The sequence below is a fragment of the Phoxinus phoxinus genome, assembly GCF_949152265.1.
Source record: "Phoxinus phoxinus genome assembly, chromosome: 1".
In the NCBI taxonomy this organism is placed as follows: Eukaryota; Metazoa; Chordata; class Actinopteri; order Cypriniformes; family Leuciscidae; genus Phoxinus; species Phoxinus phoxinus.
In genome coordinates, this window is record NC_136876.1 from 40,826,543 (window position 1) to 40,847,144 (window position 20,602).

The 20,602-nt window shown below is 37.4% G+C and overlaps 1 protein-coding gene across 1 annotated transcript; it reads left to right on the plus strand.

Annotated features, from left to right (window-relative positions):
- The first annotated feature begins 391 nt into the window (after window positions 1-391).
- On the plus strand, window positions 392-9,926 carry LOC306995674 (cytochrome P450 2K6-like). The gene is made up of 10 exons (XM_079607469.1): window positions 392-618; window positions 4,276-4,438; window positions 4,629-4,778; window positions 5,990-6,150; window positions 6,353-6,532; window positions 6,608-6,749; window positions 7,077-7,261; window positions 7,341-7,482; window positions 7,586-7,838; window positions 9,582-9,926. The coding sequence occupies exons 1-9, from the start codon at window positions 421-423 to the stop codon at window positions 7,771-7,773; spliced, it is 1,509 nt and encodes a 502-aa protein (XP_079463595.1). The 5' UTR covers window positions 392-420; the 3' UTR covers window positions 7,774-7,838; window positions 9,582-9,926.
- The last annotated feature ends 10,676 nt before the right edge of the window (window positions 9,927-20,602 follow it).

A 20,602-nucleotide genomic window follows, 5' to 3' on the forward strand; every position in this document is an offset into this window, starting at 1 on the left:
CAATGCAGTTTTATATATATATACTTTTTTTATTAATGAACAATTTAAATGTAAATGCATTCTACATTGTTTCAAGCATAAAGTTCAGTGTCTTTTAAATATTTTCTTTAAATACTTATTTTTTATGTCCTTATATGCTGTTCTACATGAAAAAAGACAATGGCTGTTATTCTTACAGTACAAATACTGGTAAAACATCCTATTCTGTGTCTGGATTTATTGATGCAAAATCAAGCAGCACTGTTTGCAATTATAATTTGGGTTAGCTTATTTTTTTAAACCATCTTATTTTCGACAGATATGCAATTTTGAGTTAAGGTTACCCTACTTATGGCCCCTCCTATACTTCTCCTCCTATACCTACAGAGTACATAAGAGCAAGACTACAACCAATATCAAACCTAAACGAGATCTCTGACCATGGCTTTAACAGAAGTGTTACTCTCGCAGGGCACAGGTACAATACTTGCCCTGCTGCTGTTTTTGATTATTTGTCTCTTTTCCATCAGCTCAAGCTCTCAGGATGAGGGGAAATATCCTCCAGGACCCAAACCACTGCCACTGCTGGGGAACCTGCACATGCTGGACCTCAAGAAAACCTACATGAGCCTGTGGGAGGTGAGCAAACATTTAAATCAGATGATTTTACCTTCTATTGTAATAGTTCTATTTTGGTTTAGTTTCATTGTGTTTTTGTTCTGGTTTGCCTGTTCCCAATTGCCTGTGTTCCCTGTTATTATTGTTTGACCTAATTTCATATAGTGTGTGCCAGATTGTTCCCTTATGCACAGCAAAATAGCTGTTGTTAAATTAACACTGCTCTGTGTTTAAATGGGAACCACCAGCATGGTGTTAAAAATAACACTGAAGCAGTGTAAGGGTACGTTTACGTGACAACGATGTGCTAAAAACAGAAATGTTTTTTCTTTGTACAGATCACTGCTTTATCAAAACGATCCCTGTTCATACGGATCTGTGAAAACGACTAATAACGCTGTAATTTGCATGTCAGACAAGTAGTTGGTGATGTCACTGATGTGCACATACGCATTCTGGGTAAATCTTAAAAAAGCCAGAACCGTTCACTGTAATCCCAATTTTACAATGTTCTCTGATATAAAGTCCATTTTTAATTCCGTTTAGAAAAAGTCAAATCCTTTGAACACAAAGGCTTTGAAATTATATCATCCCTGAGTCTGTTGTAAGGAACCTTTCATTTTTCATGAAGAATATTGTGATGATTTGTGTAATTCTAATAACCACTTGTGATGATGTCTGTATGCCAGCATTGGTTTGAAGTCACCAATATGGTGATATGTGTCTGCTTTAGTTGGGACTCTTTACACTTGATTGTGTAACTTAGGAGATTCAACAGACATTAACTATACAAATTCTAAGAAGAACAAATGGATGAATGCAAACCAAACAATACATTAACAAGAACCAACAGAGAACTGAACAGAACAAGGGGTATATATCTATACACAGTGAACACTACAACGTGAAAACCCTTTCAAATTTATCCACTTGGGAAACCGTTTTCAAAAAGCTTTGACCTGATTTTTAACATTAGTTTCTCTCTGTCTGTTGTAGCTGTGTTTGTTATGGCAAGAACAGTCAGAGAAAATGTGATAATACAATGTTGCCTTTATTAATGATTAAGATGTAATCGTCATGTTATTGTCTCATTCGCTGATCTGGTTCAGAGTCTAATCTGGGTTTTATTGTGTTATGAATTTCACCTCATTGATGATAGTAGCCCTGTGACTGCAAAACTATAAAACCAGATTTAGGCCACATTTACACATAGCCGAGTATTTAGAGAAACGAATATTTCTCCCCCTCCATTTTCAATAATAACATCGTGCACACAACCCGCATAAATACGCCGTCGAGCGCCTTTATAACTATGCTAAACCTATGGGCGGCAGTGTAGGGAGAAGGATAAAGCCATGCAAGCCAATCAGAATCCTCAGAATCGACAAGAGAGAACCTAAAACCCCGTTTCTCCCAGTTGACACGACAACATATAACCGGCGTTTTCAGAAATCTCCACTTTGGCCGGAGTTTTTAGAAATGATCGTTTTCTGGGATAAAAACGGCGTTTTCGTGTAAATGACAGGCCAAAACGCAGAGAAATATCTGCGTTTTCCCACCGTGTAAACGGGGCCTTAGATCAAGTTTATTACGGGTCTCAGGGGTTAATGTGTGAGCGGGTAGGACAGACAAATGAGACCTTATCCAGATGGATGGATGGATGGATTAGTGTAATCATTCTGAGCTAGGATTAGTCCTTAGTTTAATTAGTGCATTTAAGTTCCTTTTATAAACAAGCCTCAGAAAAAGAAAAAAAACATTACTGGAGTGCATCTTGAGTAAAAACAATGACAGTGACACATTTTAAGATGTGTCAGTGCAAGCAGTGCAAGCAAGCCTTGTCTGTGAAACCGGGGGTTAGTGTCATATCATGGCTCAAGGACAATGCCCGACCAAATTCTAAATAGGGCCTTTCCTCTCATTCTTTATTGCTTAATTACTACATGTGTCAAGTAGGAATTCACTGGCAAGCTCACTGTGTTTAAAATGACAAAATGTAGGTCACCCAGTTCTCACAATCACTAGAGTAAAAGTCAGTGGTAATGTTTAACCAGGGAGACAGTTATGCCAGCTGACAAATGCACAATGAGAGATCATAGATAAGCTGATGCACAGCAAAATCCCAAGGATTAAATTAACTCTGCTCAGAGAACATTTGGTCCCACTCTAAAGAGAGTTAAAGTAACTCTGAATCCGTGTTAAAGTTAATGAGATAATTAAGTGCTTGTGATGATCATTAAGTGATGATTGAGCATTAGTGATGAACACCTGTTGTGAACAAGCAGAATCACTGAAGGAAAGATAAACACAAGAACTTCCAGGGTTAGGCTAGGAAGAAATCAACTGAAGACTTAGAAGAAATCAACTTAAAGGTGGGGTATGTGATTTGCAAAACGGCCGGTAGATTTTGAAAATACACAACTCAAATGGTCCTACCTTCTTTCCTTTGACTCCACCCATTCAAAGAACATGGACCAATCAATGGTACGACCGATTGATTGACACACTTACTGTCCAATGATTCTAGGTGGTCTTGGAAATGATTGGCTGGAGTTTTTCGAGTCCTGCCTGCTCCACAGATGATTAAATTGCTTAATTTTTATATCAGTGCTTCTAACTCAGTGGCTGTAAGTGGGTTAGGAATAGGATTTTAAGTGATTTTGAAAAAATGGCCAAAAAAGAGAATTACATACCCCACCTTTAAGATAAAAGAGGTTAAATCTCTAAAGATCTCAGTAGAGGAGGATTAAACAACTCTTCAAACAGCATTGCGATTTCACTTGTCTTAAAGGAGAACTCCAGTCAATTTTAACATTGAGCTAATTTTTTTGTAAATTTGGAGTGCTGTCAATACAGAGAACAAAGACAAAAATCGGTGTTGCCTACACCGTGTTATCCTCTTTTTAAAGTTTGCACCCTATTGACTTGAATGGGGCAAGTTTTAAACCTGCTTTTATCCTCTTAACATCCTTGATGTGTCATTACAAGTGCCCAGCCATGTTGAGTGATTCCTTTAGTGAACACGAGTGAATCTGACTGCATGAGATGTGAAAGATATTAATAAAAATGATGTTAATTCAACAAGCGCACATACCTGTATTTACTTCCTGTTTTCGGTCGAAGTCCACAGTAGTCGACTGTCGAGTTCACACGCGTGATCAAAGGTAACTAAGATTATTTTTTTTACAAATATCCATCAGAGCTGATATTCTCAAAACACCACACAGCACCGTCTTCGGCTGACAGCTGACAGTCTGAGTCTCCACTGTTGCTAAGTTACCTATGATCACACGCGTGATTCTGCTTGTTAACAGCAGATATTCATCACTAATGTTCAATCATCATTTAATTAATTCCTTAATTATCTCATTAACTTAACTTATTAAATTCAGATTTACTTGAACACTCTTTAGCATGGGACCAAATGTTCTCTGAGCAGAGTTAATTTAACTCTGGGAATTTTGCTTTGTGCCAGATAGACAGTCAGACAGACAGATTATGTGTTCATTCAAATGTTGGTCACTGTTCCCACTTGGCTAATAGTTATGGGTAATGTGTGACCAGTGAGGGCATGTTATGGATGTTCTACGTGCCCATTGGATGCCAGTGGATAGATATGGATAGATAGAAAGATTTAATAGCTATTTATAGCTTTTCATATTCTTTTATCTCTTGCAGCTGTCAAAACAGTATGGGTCAGTTTACACGGTACACTTGGGCCCCAAAAAAGTGGTAATATTGTCAGGATACAAGACCATCAAACACGCACTAGTGAACCTTTCCGAGGAGTTTGGAGACCGAGATATAACACCCATATTCCATGATTTCAACCAGGGATATGGTAAGGGTTCACATCTTCAGATGATCATTTAACAAACTTTTTTTTTTTTTTGTCGATGTAAATGTCAAATTAATTCAGCATTTAGACTTGTCTTGTAAATAAAGTTTAAAATAAAAATAAATACATCTCTTTGTATTCAAGTTAGAAATGTGAGGTCCCCTTTGGAGTAATGAATACATTATTTCTATAGGGATCGTGTTTTCCAATGGTGAAAACTGGAGAGAAATGAGACGCTTTGCTCTCACAAACCTGCGAGATTTTGGAATGGGAAAGAAAAGAAGTGAAGAGATAATCATTGAAGAAACACAATATTTAAAAGAGGAATTTGAGAAATTTGAAGGTAAGATTGTAAACCACAAAAACAAGATGAAGATGACTGAAACTGATTTGAGTCAAGTCAAGTCACCTTCATTTATATAGCGCTTTTAACAATAGATTGTTTCAAAGCAGCTTTACAGTGATAATAGGAAATTAAAGTATCAGAGATGGTTTTGTCTTTACAGCAGCTCTAGAATAAAGTTATTGTCCAGCTTAAGTTAGTTTTGATTGATTCACTTCCTCGCAACGATCATCAGTTATTAACTTAGGGGCCGCTAACACGTCACCGTTCTAACAAAAAAAAAAAACTAATGCGATCTGGCCGCTCATTTGCTCAAAACAGTGCCTGGTGGCTCGAGAACGCAAACCATATATTAGGTTCCAAGGTACAAGCCTTGAAAAATTTATAATACAGAATTTTTTTTTATTGCTTCCGCTTAGCCACGTGAACCGGAATTATCCAGACAACGTTTTATCTGTACAGAGGTAAAGGGAAGGGAGGGAGGCCTTCACAGGGGAGAGACTAGTTGACACTTCAGGACTGCGCTGTCGTCGTGTCCAGGCGCAGGTCCTTCATCAGATCTGTATACGACCTGAATCCGGCGGACTGCGGTAAACCTGGTAAACCTCGAGACAAACAGAGAGACTAATATTAGGGTAGACGCCATCCTTCTTATGATGTACCAAGTACATCAGGGTTTATGGAAAGGGTTCACGGTTCCGGCTGATCTAAACTACACTGAAAACCCTAATAAGTTGATTGAACTCAATTGATTTGAGTAAACTCGTTCCCTCAATTTAATTGAGTAATGGGGTCTCCCAAAACGTGCATATTTAAGTTTACTTAACTTGGTGCTTATGTAGACTTGACTTAAATTGTTTAGTTCACCAAACTTGACGATTATTTAATGTACTTAAACAAAGTTCACTTAAGGTATACCTTTTAAAACACGTTCCTCTAACGTCAAGAAAACTGGACATTTTCACATTCCCGGAAACAACACTGAACGTTTGGAGAACGTTCTTATGACAAAATTCTGTTAGCTGGGTACCACCAGTCAATTTTGATATGTATTAAGAAAAACTGGCCGGAATTTTGAGATCGCAATAGACATGGACTATAATGCGCTAAGAGCTCGCTCAAGTACTGGGAAGCTAAACCATTTAGTGCTTTGTAAGTAATCAGCAATATTTTAAAATTTGAGTATTGACAACTTGCTCGCCCATGTGCAGGAAAACCATTTGATACAACTCTGCCAATGGCCATGGCTGTTTCGAACGTTGTCTCTGCCATTATCTACAGCACCAGATTTGAATACAGCAACACTAAGTTACATCACATGGTCAAACGAACTTACGAAAACATGAAGATGACTGGATCAGCTTCAGTTCAGGTACCCAGACATTCCTGTCAATCCACCAATACACGGATTTTTTTATTTTTTTTTATTCAAAAGATTGAATAATAAAGATTTATTGTACAATAAAGTACAATAAAGATGTATTGTTTATAATGCATGATCTTTTGAGTATTTGTCAAGGTGTATGTAGTGTGAAATGGTACATATGATTCTTTGCAATTCTTCTTGTTTGTAGCTCTACAACATGTTTCCTTGGCTTCGTCCTTTTGTGAGGAATCAGCAACGTATTGTGAATAATGTCAGAGAAACATTCAAACAAAGTGAGGAAATATTAAAAGGTCTGAAGAAAACTCTGAACCCTCAGGAGCCCAGAGGAATCGCTGATTCTTTTCTGATACGACAGCAGAAGGACGAGGTACTGTCTATACTTAAAAAAAATATATATATTTGCAATTACCATTTTTGGCTTTCATTGTCATGACTTCTGCAGGAATCTGGCAAAACAGACTCTTTGTACCATTCAATGAATTTACAATGTACAATCAACAACCTGTTTGGTGCTGGTACTGACACTACGGCCACAACGCTACGCTGGAGTCTTTTGCTCATGGCCAAATACCCTGAAATACAAGGTATGACTGCAAATGGCCATCTTAATGCATACACTGAAAAAAAGTGATTTCTGAGTGACAATTGTTTCAATAATATTTTCTTCCAAAGCGTACTCCAATAATATTTATTTTATTTCCCACTTCAAAGGGGAAAAAAATCATTGTTTAAATTGAACAAAGAGTCCTCGATCAGTCAAGTCAAAACCAGGACTATTGCATTATTTCATATCAATTTGAATTTTACACGTTTGCAAATCTCATTTCAAACCATGGAAAGTGTCAAACAGAGTCAAGTATTCAGTAATGCTACACTTTCACACTGAGGTCTTTCTTGTGAATTTATCTAAGCCGAGGTCCAAGACGAGATTGACAGAGAGATTGGTGGACGTCAGCCAGTAGTGGAAGACAGAAAGAACTTACCATATACAGATGCTGTGATCCATGAAACGCAGAGATTTGCAAACATAGTACCCCTTGGTACCCCCCATCAGACCACCTGTGACGTTCATCTGAACGGATACCTCATCAAGAAGGTCTGGCTCATCAAGAGCATTCTGTGTTCTTGATTATGTGTTTGTTCCATTTATCACTGATCATTTGTGTTTTGTGCAGGGTACTAGTGTGTTCGCACTACTGGTATCTGTATTGAGGGATGAAAATGAGTGGGAAACTCCTGACAGCTTCAACCCAAGACACTTCCTAAATAAGCAGGGCCAGTTTGTCAAAAATGACGCCTTCTTGCCCTTCTCTGCAGGTGCACTGGACTTCAAATTAGTTCTAATTAATAATACGACTAATTATATTGTGTCATCACAGGTGATTTTGGTTAATACTTTTTCACTTATTGTTTTTATTAGGCCGCAGGGCTTGTCCTGGAGAGAGTTTGGCCAGGATGGAGCTCTTCCTGTTCTTCACCTCCCTCCTTCAGCATTTCCGCTTCACTCCTCCTCCTGGAGTGTCTGAGGATGATCTGGATCTCACACCAGCGGTGGGCTTCACCCTGAACCCAGCCCCACACAAACTGTGCGCAGTGAAGCGGTCTTAAAGTTAATATGACCTTTTATTGGACATTTGTGATTATGTATCATATATTTGCGTTTATTAATTTAGGTTTTGTAGCAACATTGACAATGACAGCTGCTTTTCAAATTAATGAATCGTGATTCTTTAATCACTTCATTCACGGTCTGAACAGACAAGAGGTTTTGGTGGCTCCCCATAGAACCCAGCCCCCAAACTTCCTGTCCAAACGCATGCATGAGCACGTAACCGGACACTCACATGCCATAAAACAGAAGAAACTCTGTCTCTCTATCACCCTCTGGAAGAAACGCACACACACACCAAGAGACTTTTTATTTCAACAGAATCATATTTAAGACATTAACAAATGGACTTGTGTCATGACAGATCAAACCTTAAATGCCTATACTAATGCATAATAATCAAATGTTGTATTCCTGTAACCGTAACCTGAATGTGTTTGATACCATTTTAAATCTTGAGACCTAACGGAGTTGAATCTCGATAATAGACTGCAATGATATGATTATTACTAGATGAATCCTTTTCAGTCATAGAAATGACTAAGCCAAAGCTCTGTCATAAATCTACACAGCCGGGGGTCTTCTCGACAAGACAAAGAGAGTTTCCCGCTTTCGAAACACTGAAGGTTATTGGCTACTCGTGCCCAAGAAGGCGGGAGCCATACATTCCTTAAAAGCCAAACTCTCTTCCTGCTCTCTCTTCTTGCTTCCTGCTCTCGCTACCCGACCTCGTCATGTGAACAGTCTGTTTCGACTCCTCTGGAGTCCGTCTCTTTTTATTTTCTTTATAAAGTTTCTTTTGTTTCATTTTCAAATTCTCCTTGGTTCGTTTCCACCTACGAGTCGAACGAACGAAGCCTGAATTCCTTCAGTAACATATCACTTCCAAAAGAGGCCTTCTTCAAATCTCCCGCGGACAAGCGCGCTCCGCAAACACGAGCGCGCGCACTCTGCCCCGAGAACACACGCAGGCTGGACACAGCTACCGTGCATACAAACGACCTTTGCAAGTATCCACTCTAACGAGTTTCAATGTTTTAAGGTTCGATGCATTTTGTTGGTTCTCTCGAAGGTCTGTGATTTTGCTGTTCTATGGTCACACGTGACCATTCTCTCTTTCTCTCTCCCTCTCTCTGCAATCTCAGCGCGTGCTCCGGCGCGCGCACCTCCTCAGAACATTCTCTCTTTCTCTCTCTCTCTCTCCCTCTCATCTGTTACCCGTTTTGTCTTGTTTGTTAACTGTAAGTAAATGTACATAGACATATAACGTGTATCTTGTGTAGTAGCCTATATTCTGTAGTTTGCATTTATTAAAACAATATATTCAACTGTTTCCGTGAAAATGCTTGTAAAAACGAGTCAATGAGATCTAAAGATCCAAGAGCTACCAGCTCTTATTATTTACTACGTTGAGTAGTTTTAATTTTATAAACACAGGAAAATTAATGTTCACGGCCAGAAAGTTAATATTTCTTGGAGTTTATAAGAAAGGATAGCTTTATTGAGAAATTGATCATTTAATCTGACGGTTGGTCGCTGGACGAACACCGATTTGATAATTACATGAATTTCCCTTAAGGATTATCTCATAATCGATCTGAAATAAGATTATTGATATATGAATGAGGAATTATAATTCGTTGTGATTGATTATTCATATATTCATATAATCCACTTTCACTTTCGACAATTTAATGTAACTGTAATATGCAAAATATTAATCATATTCATGATTAGTTATTAAAATTCCCTATGGATCATTTGAGCTAATTCATACGGACCCAGAGTCCGAGGCATATACGCTACAGTTTCCATTGGAAATGCATTCAATGTTTATTCAATGCTTCCTTTTAGATAGTGCCTTTGCTCTTCTTATGTAAGAAGTGTATTTAAGAATATGTTTAATATGTAAATGTATTTATCAAAATTAATCAAATGTTGTTATTAATCCTTAAACCTGAGGAAAAAGTTAGCATTTAAATTGCACTTATGGAAGAAAGGTGGAAATAGTTACCTACAGATGGTTTCTTGACTCAAAAAAACAAAGTTTGCCCTGTAATTTTTTTTACTAATGTAGTGCTTTTAACCCTTTCCTTTGTAGATATAAAAGGGAGCGCTCTGACTCTGTATGAATAAACTTTGTTTTATCAAATCTTTTGAGCCAAGTGTGCTTATTTTGTGCAACTGTGTTTGTTAATTAGTTCCTTGGGTCCCTTAAACTTTAAAATGAAATCACACAAACAAAAATGAATTAGGATTTTAGGATTTAACTTCTGTTATTAAAGTAATAGTTAGGATTTTAGGATTTATCTTCTGTTAATAAAGTAATTGTTTTACCAAAAAAGAAGTCCCAATGTATATTTATCCCCTTTGTAACTAAAATTAATAAACTGAATTAACAATTTACTGAAATAAATGTTAAATGATCAATGTGCAGGATATTTTCAAAATGTAAAATCAAATAAATTAAATAATCAATAGGAATTTCACCAATTCACACACATAAATCTGTTTACAATTACACATATTAACTTTTTGTAATTAGTTATTTGTTCCCCTCTTTTTATGTATACTTTAAATTTGAGTCCCCAAACTCTATCTCTCAAACTCAAAGGACTCTTCAACCAAATACTAAGCCGGCAATATGAGTTCACACTTCACCTTAATCAATATGAAAGTCTTTCATTTTCACGTTGCAGGCCTGTTTGCTGCTGGGGTACGTTGTGGTAAAAAAATAAACAAAAGACCACCTCACTCAACATATTCTGCAAAACTGCAATAGGAACAGTTTTGGCGCATTTACAGGTCACCTGAAGCAGATGGCGTGGTACATTTGGACAGAAGACGAGACAGAGTTCTTGTATTAAACAAAATAATTACGGAAATACTGGATTTTAAACCATTAAGAAATTACCTTGAAGCAGATATGAGGGAGACACACCCAGAAACAACTCATACGCAGCCGCTCCTAAGTATTAAGAGGCTTTCATTGCCAATAATGCTTGGATAACATGCTTACGTCTCCTTTGAATAAAAATAATGGCTAGGGCGGTGGCTGGGATATGCAGTATGTAAACCTACACAGCAAAATCCCCAGTATTAAACTAACACTATACACATGTCCACATCAGAGTGTTAAAAGTGTAGCAGTAATGAAGATAATGAGATAATGAAGTGATAAATTAGTTGATAATTGACCATTGAAAACACCTGATGATAGTAAGCCGAAACAACAAGAACAGAAAAAAACGAGAAACAAAAGACCTACAACTGACTTCCAGACACAAATCAACAAAGATAAAAGAAGACAATAGGCTTGTTTGAGATGCACCTTGCCTCGCCTGAAGTGTAGTCAAGAGTAGGCGGCTGCAGTGAGGGGAGGAGTGAAAAAAGCGCAGGCAAGCCAGACAGTTCTCTCTTCTCGCAGTGGATCTGACTGACACCTGTGAGATCAAAGATGGATATCGCGGGATTCACGGAATTCACGCTCGTGCACAGTGTTGGTAATAAACTGGATGTAATTTAAGTTCTGTTGCTTTTATATGAAAATAAATATAATGAACAAGACACCCAAAGCACTTATTCAATCCCACTCCAAATAGGCTACGTGTTTATCAATCATTTTTTTCTTTAATACAGTACGTGTTTTTATATAGGCCTATATAGCCTAGGCTATACACGGGTTTCTGTGCAACGTCATCACATAGATGCGCGCGCATCTAAGAGGCAGAAAGCAACAGGCTTTTACGGCTATATCTAGCAGAAGCAGAGATAACGCGGAGCTGTAGTGCTGTAAACTAACCTAAATGCATAGGGTATGTCATGTTTTTATGATTCGCAAACTTAGTTGGACAATTTCATACTAGTCAACTACCTAACGTTTTACATAATGTTATATTAATATGCAAATGAAACACAAGCAAACAGATTCAACTCTGAAATTGCAGTTTATTATTGAGTCAACAAGAATGTACAAACAATGCGAAATCTACGTTAATTACAATGTTCTTTTACAGAACTCGGCATAACATATAGCGGTCTTGCCTCTTGGATGCGCGCGCATCCGGTATTGTTTGTATACAAGAAACCTGTGTATAGGCCTATATATATTTTTTTTTTATATAAAAATTACATAATCACATAATCCATAGAGATCGCACTGTCAGAGAGTTTGGGAATACTCACACATAATTTGTACACATAAAAACACGAAATCAGAGTTTTAAATTCAAACATTTTAAAAAAGAACAATACATCACGGTTGTTTAAACCAATGAGCATTAAGCTGTGTCGTCAGCAAGTCGTTTCCCATCATGCTTTTGATCAGCGCAGTCGGTGGAGAGCAACTGCGCTCGACTGCAGAATCCGACAGGTGTGCCTTGCGCTCGCGAGAGATTTTTGACATACGTCTGCGTGACATCAGAGCAAGGCGGAACGCAGTCGGACACATTTCTAACCGGCATGCATCTCGCGGTGATCACCGGTGATCGGTTCTGCGCAGATTTTGCTAATCTCAAACAAGCCTAATCTCTGAAGATCAGCAACTAAACAGAGGATTAAACAACTCCACAAACAGCATTACCAGCTTCACGTATTACTAACCAGATTAACTACGTCTGTTAGTCATGTCTAACAGGCATTTAGGTATTGATGTTTTATCAAAACGTGCCTTTGACTAAATGTTCAGTTAAAAATTGATTATTGTTCACAGCTGGTATTCTTAATCAACTTCAGTGATGTATGGGTACACTTTGACCAGTGGGTGGTGCTGTAACCAAACAACAATTTTAAAATTGTGTGAATGTTTTTTTTTTTTTTTTACTACATGTGTATTTTAAAAGGGTCTTCGGATGAAAAAATCACTTTCATATGGTGTTTGCATATAAATGTGTCTTTGCAGTGAGTGGACACAACCACCATCCAATGAAAAAAATACATTCACCTCTTTTTGAATCCTCAAAAAAAAAAGCCTAAACACTCAGTAATCAAGCACTTTGGATTTTCTGAGCAATATGATGTCATACTGCACATGCTCCACCCACGACCACTGACGGACTGTCCCGTATTAGCATATTTCCCATAGACAGTATATAAACTGGACACAGCGACCCCATAGGTTTCAACGGAGAGAAATTAAGTCAATTAGAAGCACTCACTTCCTGATCGCCAGGCGAACTGCGCAGGCTCAAACTGAGCTTGACGACGTAGATGTGACGTGAGCAACCTGTAGGTCTTCTAGTAGCTGTGCCGAGAGAAATCTGAATCATTCCCTTCCGAATCTCGCAGAGACGGAGAGCGTGGGTATTTGCTGTCCATGAGCTAGCAACGGGAGCAACTTTATCACTCTCTATGGGCTTCCCCCTTGACTTTATGCCTCCACGTCCTCCCGATTGCTTGCGAGCTTCTCTGCCTGTCCATACATTAATTTTTGGACTTGTGCGACAGAGTCGCGCGGGTATGACGCAATCGTTAGCCTATTTTTACAAAAACTGCTTCTACGGGGCCATAACGTAAGATACAAGGTAATGGAGCCTTTTATACATTTTCGTGTTTCTTTAGAAATAAACAATGGACAAACGTTGTCTTTAAACGCCTCAGATGTAAAGTTATTCGCTGTCAAAGTGACGCCAAAATGAATGGGAGTCAATGGAATGCTAACAGCAGGTGGGGGTCCGCTAGCCAATGGCGGCGCCCAGGTCGGCTTCAATGTCTTTCGGAACACTGCCCCCCTGATATTTCCTCCCTCAGCCATTTGTCTGCCAGGTCTTAGGCTTGTTCGACTTGAACCGGAGCTGCACAGACCGATCGGTTAATGACATCCAAGTACCGCGAGAGTGACTTCTTCTTCTTCTTCTTCTGATTAATGGCGGATCATATCTTTATGATATATACCGCCACCTACTGGACTACTACACAGGAGTGTGTAAAAAGGACGTTGGTAAATGACCAAGGGGGTAATCCATCCGCCGGAAAATGAAGCCTCCACGGGAGCCGCCATTGTAGCAGAACTTCACCTGCTGTTAGTATTCCATTGACTCCCATTCTTTTTGGCGTCACTTTGACAGCAAATAACTTTACATCTGTGGCGTCCAAAGACTCCATTTGTCCATTATTTATTTCTAAAGAAACACAACAATGTATAAAAAGGCTCCATTACTTTGTATCTGACGTTATGGCCCCGTAGAAGCCGTTTTTGTAAAAATAGGCTAATGATTGCGTCATAACTATTATTTAATATTTTAATATTTAATATAACTATATTATTATATAACTATAATTTGCGACTCTCTGTCGCACTGTAGAGAAATTACCGTATAGACCAGCGGAGAAGCTCGCAAGCAATCGGGGGGACGTGGAGGCATAAAGTCCGATAAAGTCAAGGGAGAAGCCCATAGAGAGTGATAAAGTTGCTCCTGCTGCTCGCGACAGCACCTCCCTGGTCAATTCCTCTGAGGAAGGACCTCCTTTCTCAGAGACGGGGCACCCTATAGCACCCTCGTCCAGATCTTCGGAACCTCCACATGTGGCTTCTGGACTGGAGGTAGGTTTGAGTACCCCCCAGTCAACACGGTGATCTCACAGTGATCTCATCATGTGGTCAAAACGTGAGCAATGTGAGTTCACAGTGAGCTAAAAGTGTAACCTCACAGCGCACTCACTGTGTGCTCATGGCCGCAATATGAGCTCATCCCAGCTAGAAATGTTATTGTTCTATGAATGTTTTGAGAGCATTATATTATGTTATGGTTTCTGTAGCTAATTTTATTTTTGTTACCAGAATGTTCTCCTAAAAAGTAGGATAACAGTCTCTAAAAACATTTTAAAAATGTTTAGTGATTACATTGATAGAACATTATCCCCTAACATTATTATAAGGGTTTAGCGGGAAGTTTCCCAGCAGACACAGGACTGATCCTCTTAAAAGAGGTTTAGATGTCGAAGTTGGTTTGAAAGTAGTTGTTTGGTTTGGTCACCATTATGGAGGTCAGTGTTTGCTTTAGTTGGGCTCTTTGGCCTTGACTATTTGATGTTAGTTTTTCTCTGGCTGTTGTGTTTGTTATAGAAAGAGCAAATGTGAAGTATATACACAGCAAAAACTGTATTGACAGCAAACACTCCAGTGTTAAATTAATACTCCTGGGAGTTTATAGGAGTCCACACTCAAGAGTGTAAAGTGTTAAAATATGAGTGTTTAATGAACACTCAAGAGTGTTAAAGTTAATGAGATAATTAAGTTATTAATTGAGTGATGATTGAACATTAGTGATGAACACCTGATGTTAACAAGCAGAATCACTGAAGGAGAAAATCACAAATTGTAAGCCACCATTATGGAGATCAGTGTTTGCTTTAGTTGGGCTCTTGACCCTTATATTATTTACTTAAAATGTTGTGTGCCTGCTGTTATTATAACAGACAGATGAACAAAGAAAAAAAGTGATCAATTGGTCATGTTATGACAATCATTATTTCTGATTTAGATTTATGTTGTTTATTACAGCATAACTGTGATTCTACATTAATATCCAGAATTTTTGATAAATAAATACAGAATAATTTATTTTAAAGTTGTTTTGGAAAAAACAACAACTTCATTTTAGGCACACACAGACATGAAGATTCAGTCTATGCATCTCAACAATGGTGATGAGCAAAATATTCAATTAGGAAAAGGAAATTACTTCGACAAATCAGATCATAATTTATTAATTCCGCAATGCATGATGGGAGCCATTAATGAGTTGATTGGTGGCAGCCACTGCAACATGCTTTATTCTTGTCACCATTGTTGAGATTCAGAGGCTGATTATTGATGTCTGTGTTTTTGATCAGAACAATTATTACTGGATTATATTAAAAATACTGAAAATCATATGATTTAGAAACATAGAGCTGCAGTATTTACAAGTTAAACCAAACTATCTAAATATGTTTTGATCATTTCAGATCACAATATGATTATGCCGAAACATAACCGATACCATCAGATCATAATTTCGCTTGGTCCGTCTGACTGTTATTAATAAGTAACAGCAGACAAGCAAAATCTAAAGTCAATAATATAAGGGTCAAGACCCCAAATAAAGCAAACACTGCTCTCCATAATGGTGGCTTACAATTTGAGATTTTTTTTTTGTGTGTAATAAGTGAAGCTAGTAATGCTATTTGTGGAGTTGTTTAATAAAGTTGGATCCTGACATCAGAAAAATGTTTAGACGTCAACCCAATTTTAATTTTCAACCAAAATTTGACATCTGAGTGATGTTGGAGTCCACGTCCAATAACATTTTTAGCTGGGATGAGCTCATATTGTGACCATAATATGAGTGCACAGTGCGGTTACACTTTTAACTCACTGTGACCTCACATTGTGATCATATGGAGAGATCACTGTGAGATCAAAGTGTTGACTGGGCCTACCACCAGCGGTGATGGCTACCATCACTTCTGCTAGAGCGTCGTCCACTAGACATGCCTACGCGTTGAAGTGGAACCTCTTCGTCTACTGAGTTCGGCACGTAATTGACACGTTCTGATCAACGTGCAAACAACGTGTGATCTCAGACGTCAATTCGCATACTTTTGATCCATCTGGACATTTATCTGGTTAGATCGGGTGTGTGATGCGTTCCCATTGGCTGAACACTATATAGGTTAAACCAGTTGGGAGCCTATAGGGTTGCCTACCACTCAGCGGATGCGTTCGAAATGGCATACTATCATACTACTCTTACTCTTTCTGCAGTATCCAGTGTGTATACTCTGCGTAGTATACACATTTTCTATATGCATGGAATACCTAGATATATTTGCCAGAATCTGCTAAATACAACTCAAGAACACTGAAAGCATGCTGTGTTCGGAATGGCATACTACCATACAACTACTTTATTGCAGTATGCAATGTGCGTACTGTGAATATTATGCTCAAAAAAAATGTCTTGATTCAGTCAGTAGCTCTTCACAATGGAAACATGTTATCTAGGCCTACTCCATTTAAGATCAACTTAACTGAATTGTGTATATTGTGGCCTCGTGGCTAAGCTAATCAACGAAATTGACTCTGCAGACTCCAGAATGTCTTTCAATGAGTTTACTGATGACAATTCAAATGTAAATAGGTGTCATTCTGAAACACAATGCAGAAATAAACTTACACGAGTGAGTAAAGAATTTACATGAACATTTCACAAGCACAATTAATATGCAAAAATAAATATTCAAAGGTATGAATTATATAAAGGTATAAATAAATAAAACACCATATTATTATTTCTAGGTAAATAAACAGACATAATATGTAGGCCTATGCCCACAAGATGGCGCCCTTAGAGCATTACTGTTAACTGAACACATGTGAGATAGCTAAGATAAACAGCTATACTTCATAGTCACAAAATAACTAGCTATTGATATATTTCATGGTAAATCGTGTGTATTACTTGCAGTAGCTATAGTGAAAATTAAAAGAAAGCTTAAAAGTGCAACAGAATTAATCAAATAATGCAGCGAACACATTTGAATGGCTAATGGCGATATGTGCATCTAAATCACAGTATACAATAATCAAAATAAGTAAGGACTGCCAAAATTAAATTTGCATGTACGCAAAGCTATCCCAGCTAACAGGGAACGTTAACTTTGGCTAATGTTCTGACAAGGAGTTAAAAATGTTCTCAAAAGGTAAGCACAAAAACTTTACATTTAATTTTTTTTAAATGTCTCCTCATAATAGTAGCAGAAAACATTCTTTGAACAACATTCTTTGAATATTCTTTAAATATTAAGGATCACTAACTTTCTGGTTTAAAAATGTCTTAAGGTTGGATGTTACACAGCAAAATCGGTATTTCACGAACACCGCACAGCATCGGTGTCCACAGAGTGTTAAAATAACACTGAACAGTGCTGGAGATTATTACATTGTAACAAACATGTATGCATTACTTCAATGAGCTCATTGTTTATGCCTTAAATTATTACATTGTTTAAATGAATACATTTACAGCTATTTTTAATTATGAAATCAAAACATGAATGAATAAAACAAGTAAAAATTAATCCATTGTGATAGAAAGATCCCTTGTAACACTAAAGAGATCTGTGTAAATGCTTTAACTTCTTGTGTTAAAGTTTAAACATCAACATTTCCTCTACAACTATTTTAATATTACATATATATGTGTATAGACCTAGATCTTATAATATAATCCTATACTCCACATATTTCACAACAGCATTCTGTGTATCTTCTACCCCTTCTCTTCTTTAAAGGTTAGACATCAACACTCATCATACAAACCTCAACAATGGTGACAATGAAAAAAGATTCAAATATAAATAGTAAAAGACTCCAGCTGAAAAATGTATGTAAGCCGCAATGCATGCTGGGAGCCATGAATGAGTTTTGTGTGCTGGCATGAAGCATAACATTATTTAACAATCAACATCACCTGGGCCCGGTTTTTCAAAAGTAATCCACTAGGATTTTGGATAACGGATTGGATCAAATCTTGAAAATGGGTTTTTCAAAAGAAAAAACGGATTACATAATCGGATTAGATCACGTAATCCAATCTTGGTTTTGATCCGGATCAAACCTTTAGTTTGGGTTTTTCAGAACTTTTTGTAGGATTTGGATCACTTTGATCCAAAAAATCTGGATTAAACTGATCCCATCAGAAGGGTGGATTCAGCGTGGATTTCATGCCCAAAATGTAATGAAAACTTTAAAAATGTATCAAATAATACTATATTTGGATCATGCAGTATCTTACAAGATATCCTATTTATTCATAAGGTTTTCATTTTATTTGTTTATCCGTCAGGCTACAGTGATAGGCTTTAACGTATTATAGGCCTACAGCAAAGTAGAAAGAGTTTGGCCTCATAAAATAATCCCCCAAACAGCTGTCAAAATTGACCAAAAACAATACATTTTATTGTCACTAATTAATATATATATTCATCACAATCGAAAATATTTTTGTTTTTAGAATATTTATTAGTGATGCATGCAATGATTGCAGAATAACCAAAAAAATGCAAAGAATGGCAATCACTGATTTTTGAAATCCAAAACAAATCCAAATCAGAAATAGTGTCTAACTATTGCGTCCCTTGTTGCACGTCCTGTTTGCTCGTTCTGGGAGAATGCAGGAGGTTGGTTAGGGTCTCCAAGGGGCTCAGCTGCATCATTGTCAGCACAGAGAGGGACATTGCGCTTAGTAGCGATGTTGTGCAGGACAATACAGGCAAGGGTTATGTTGCATGCTTTCTGTGGTTCCGCTCTCAGGAAGTTAAGGCATGCAAAGCATCCTCTTAAGAACTCCATTAAGTCTTTTTTTTTTAATTAAATACATCTATATTTTAAACTTGTTATAAATATCCTCAATGTACAGTGTTTGTGTTGTAGGTCTCAGATGAGCGGAGCTGGAAGAGGATGGGGTGGGGGTTTTCTTGTTTTTATTTTCTTTTTTGTGTGTTTTCATGTCAAATAAAAAGAAACTTATATTGACCCCACACTGGCTATTCTACTTGTTGCTCTTTACCTATCTATAGTTCCACATTGTGATTTCCTATCCTGTTTGAGCACTGGTTATCCAGATTTGGTGATCCTGAAAAGTTCCTATCCGGATCAGATTGATCCAATCCGATGTTGCTTTAAAAAACTGGCTCAAAAGTAAACTGGATTACGTGATCACGGATCGCAAAAAAAAGGATTACTAAATCCGGATCAATTTTATCCGGATTAAACCTTTTGAAAAACCAGGCCCTGATGTTATTGCATCTTGACTTCTGACACAGTAAACGTGTTTTCTGAGTGCAGCAGCTGGAGAAAAACTAAAAGGAAGCACTGATCATCACAATGATGACTTCAAATGTTTGTTCCTCTTTCTTTCAGTGTTTCATCACTAATGCTCAAAAATCACTCAATTCACATATATTTGTACAGCGCTTAGTTTTCACAATAGAGATCCCTTCAAAGCAGCTTTACAGAAAATGCATGTCTACATTACATTTTAGAGTGATCTGTTATAAGGAGGTCGCTTGTGTTACAGAAATGTATACAATTCACACAGTTAAATGAAACTAAGCAGTGATTTAAACCACTTTAATGCAGACATTTTGATCCGCCTTTAGTGTTTTTCTTTATCAATGCGCAAATGTTCTCTGAAAGCGCTATAGACCTTATTCACAGTAACACCATCTTTGACGGGAATGAAAGCAAGGCTGTGAGGGATAGACATGCATCACTTCATTGGGTTGTACTGTTATTTAATGTGTTTTTGGATTGTTCTGCTGATGAAACGGAAAATTATAAGTGATCTAGAAGCTTTATACAGGTTGTTGTGTTTTAACTGCAGAACTATATCTATTCTATTCCTCACAAACTCGCTTTAATACATGTCATGGCACTGCTCTGAATAAAGTCTATTTGAAGTGCTGAAAGAGAAATAAGTTAACAAAAGTCAAAAGCCCAATTAAAGCAAACACTGATCGCCATAATGATGAATTCAAATGAAATACAAAAAAAAAATCAACATCTAAACCTCATTTCAGGGGCATAGCTATGAGTGTTGAATTCATTATGATGAATAAAGTCGTTGTTTAAAGTCGTTTAGAGTGCGGTGTCCACATAATTTAAGACTAGCTGTGGCCAGTTGTCTTCACAAATATTTATTTTAATATTTGCGACTGACGCCAGCAACTAACTGCACCTGTTTCCGAATATGTAGGCCAATCATTTAAATAAAGAATGAACAAAAAACAAAACAAAAATCACAAACGTGACATTTCTAAATAAAACAATTTCATAAACTTTAA

Excerpts from the sequence above, each read along its gene's own strand:
- LOC306995674 (XM_079607469.1), top strand. The coding sequence starts at position 421 with ATGGCTTTAACAGAAGTGTTACTCTCGCAGGGCACAGGTACAATACTT. Across the intron at positions 619-4,275 it reads CCTACATGAGCCTGTGGGAG|CTGTCAAAACAGTATGGGTC; the intron begins GTGAGCAAACAT and ends TATCTCTTGCAG. Across the intron at positions 7,262-7,340 it reads ACGGATACCTCATCAAGAAG|GGTACTAGTGTGTTCGCACT; the intron begins GTCTGGCTCATC and ends TGTTTTGTGCAG.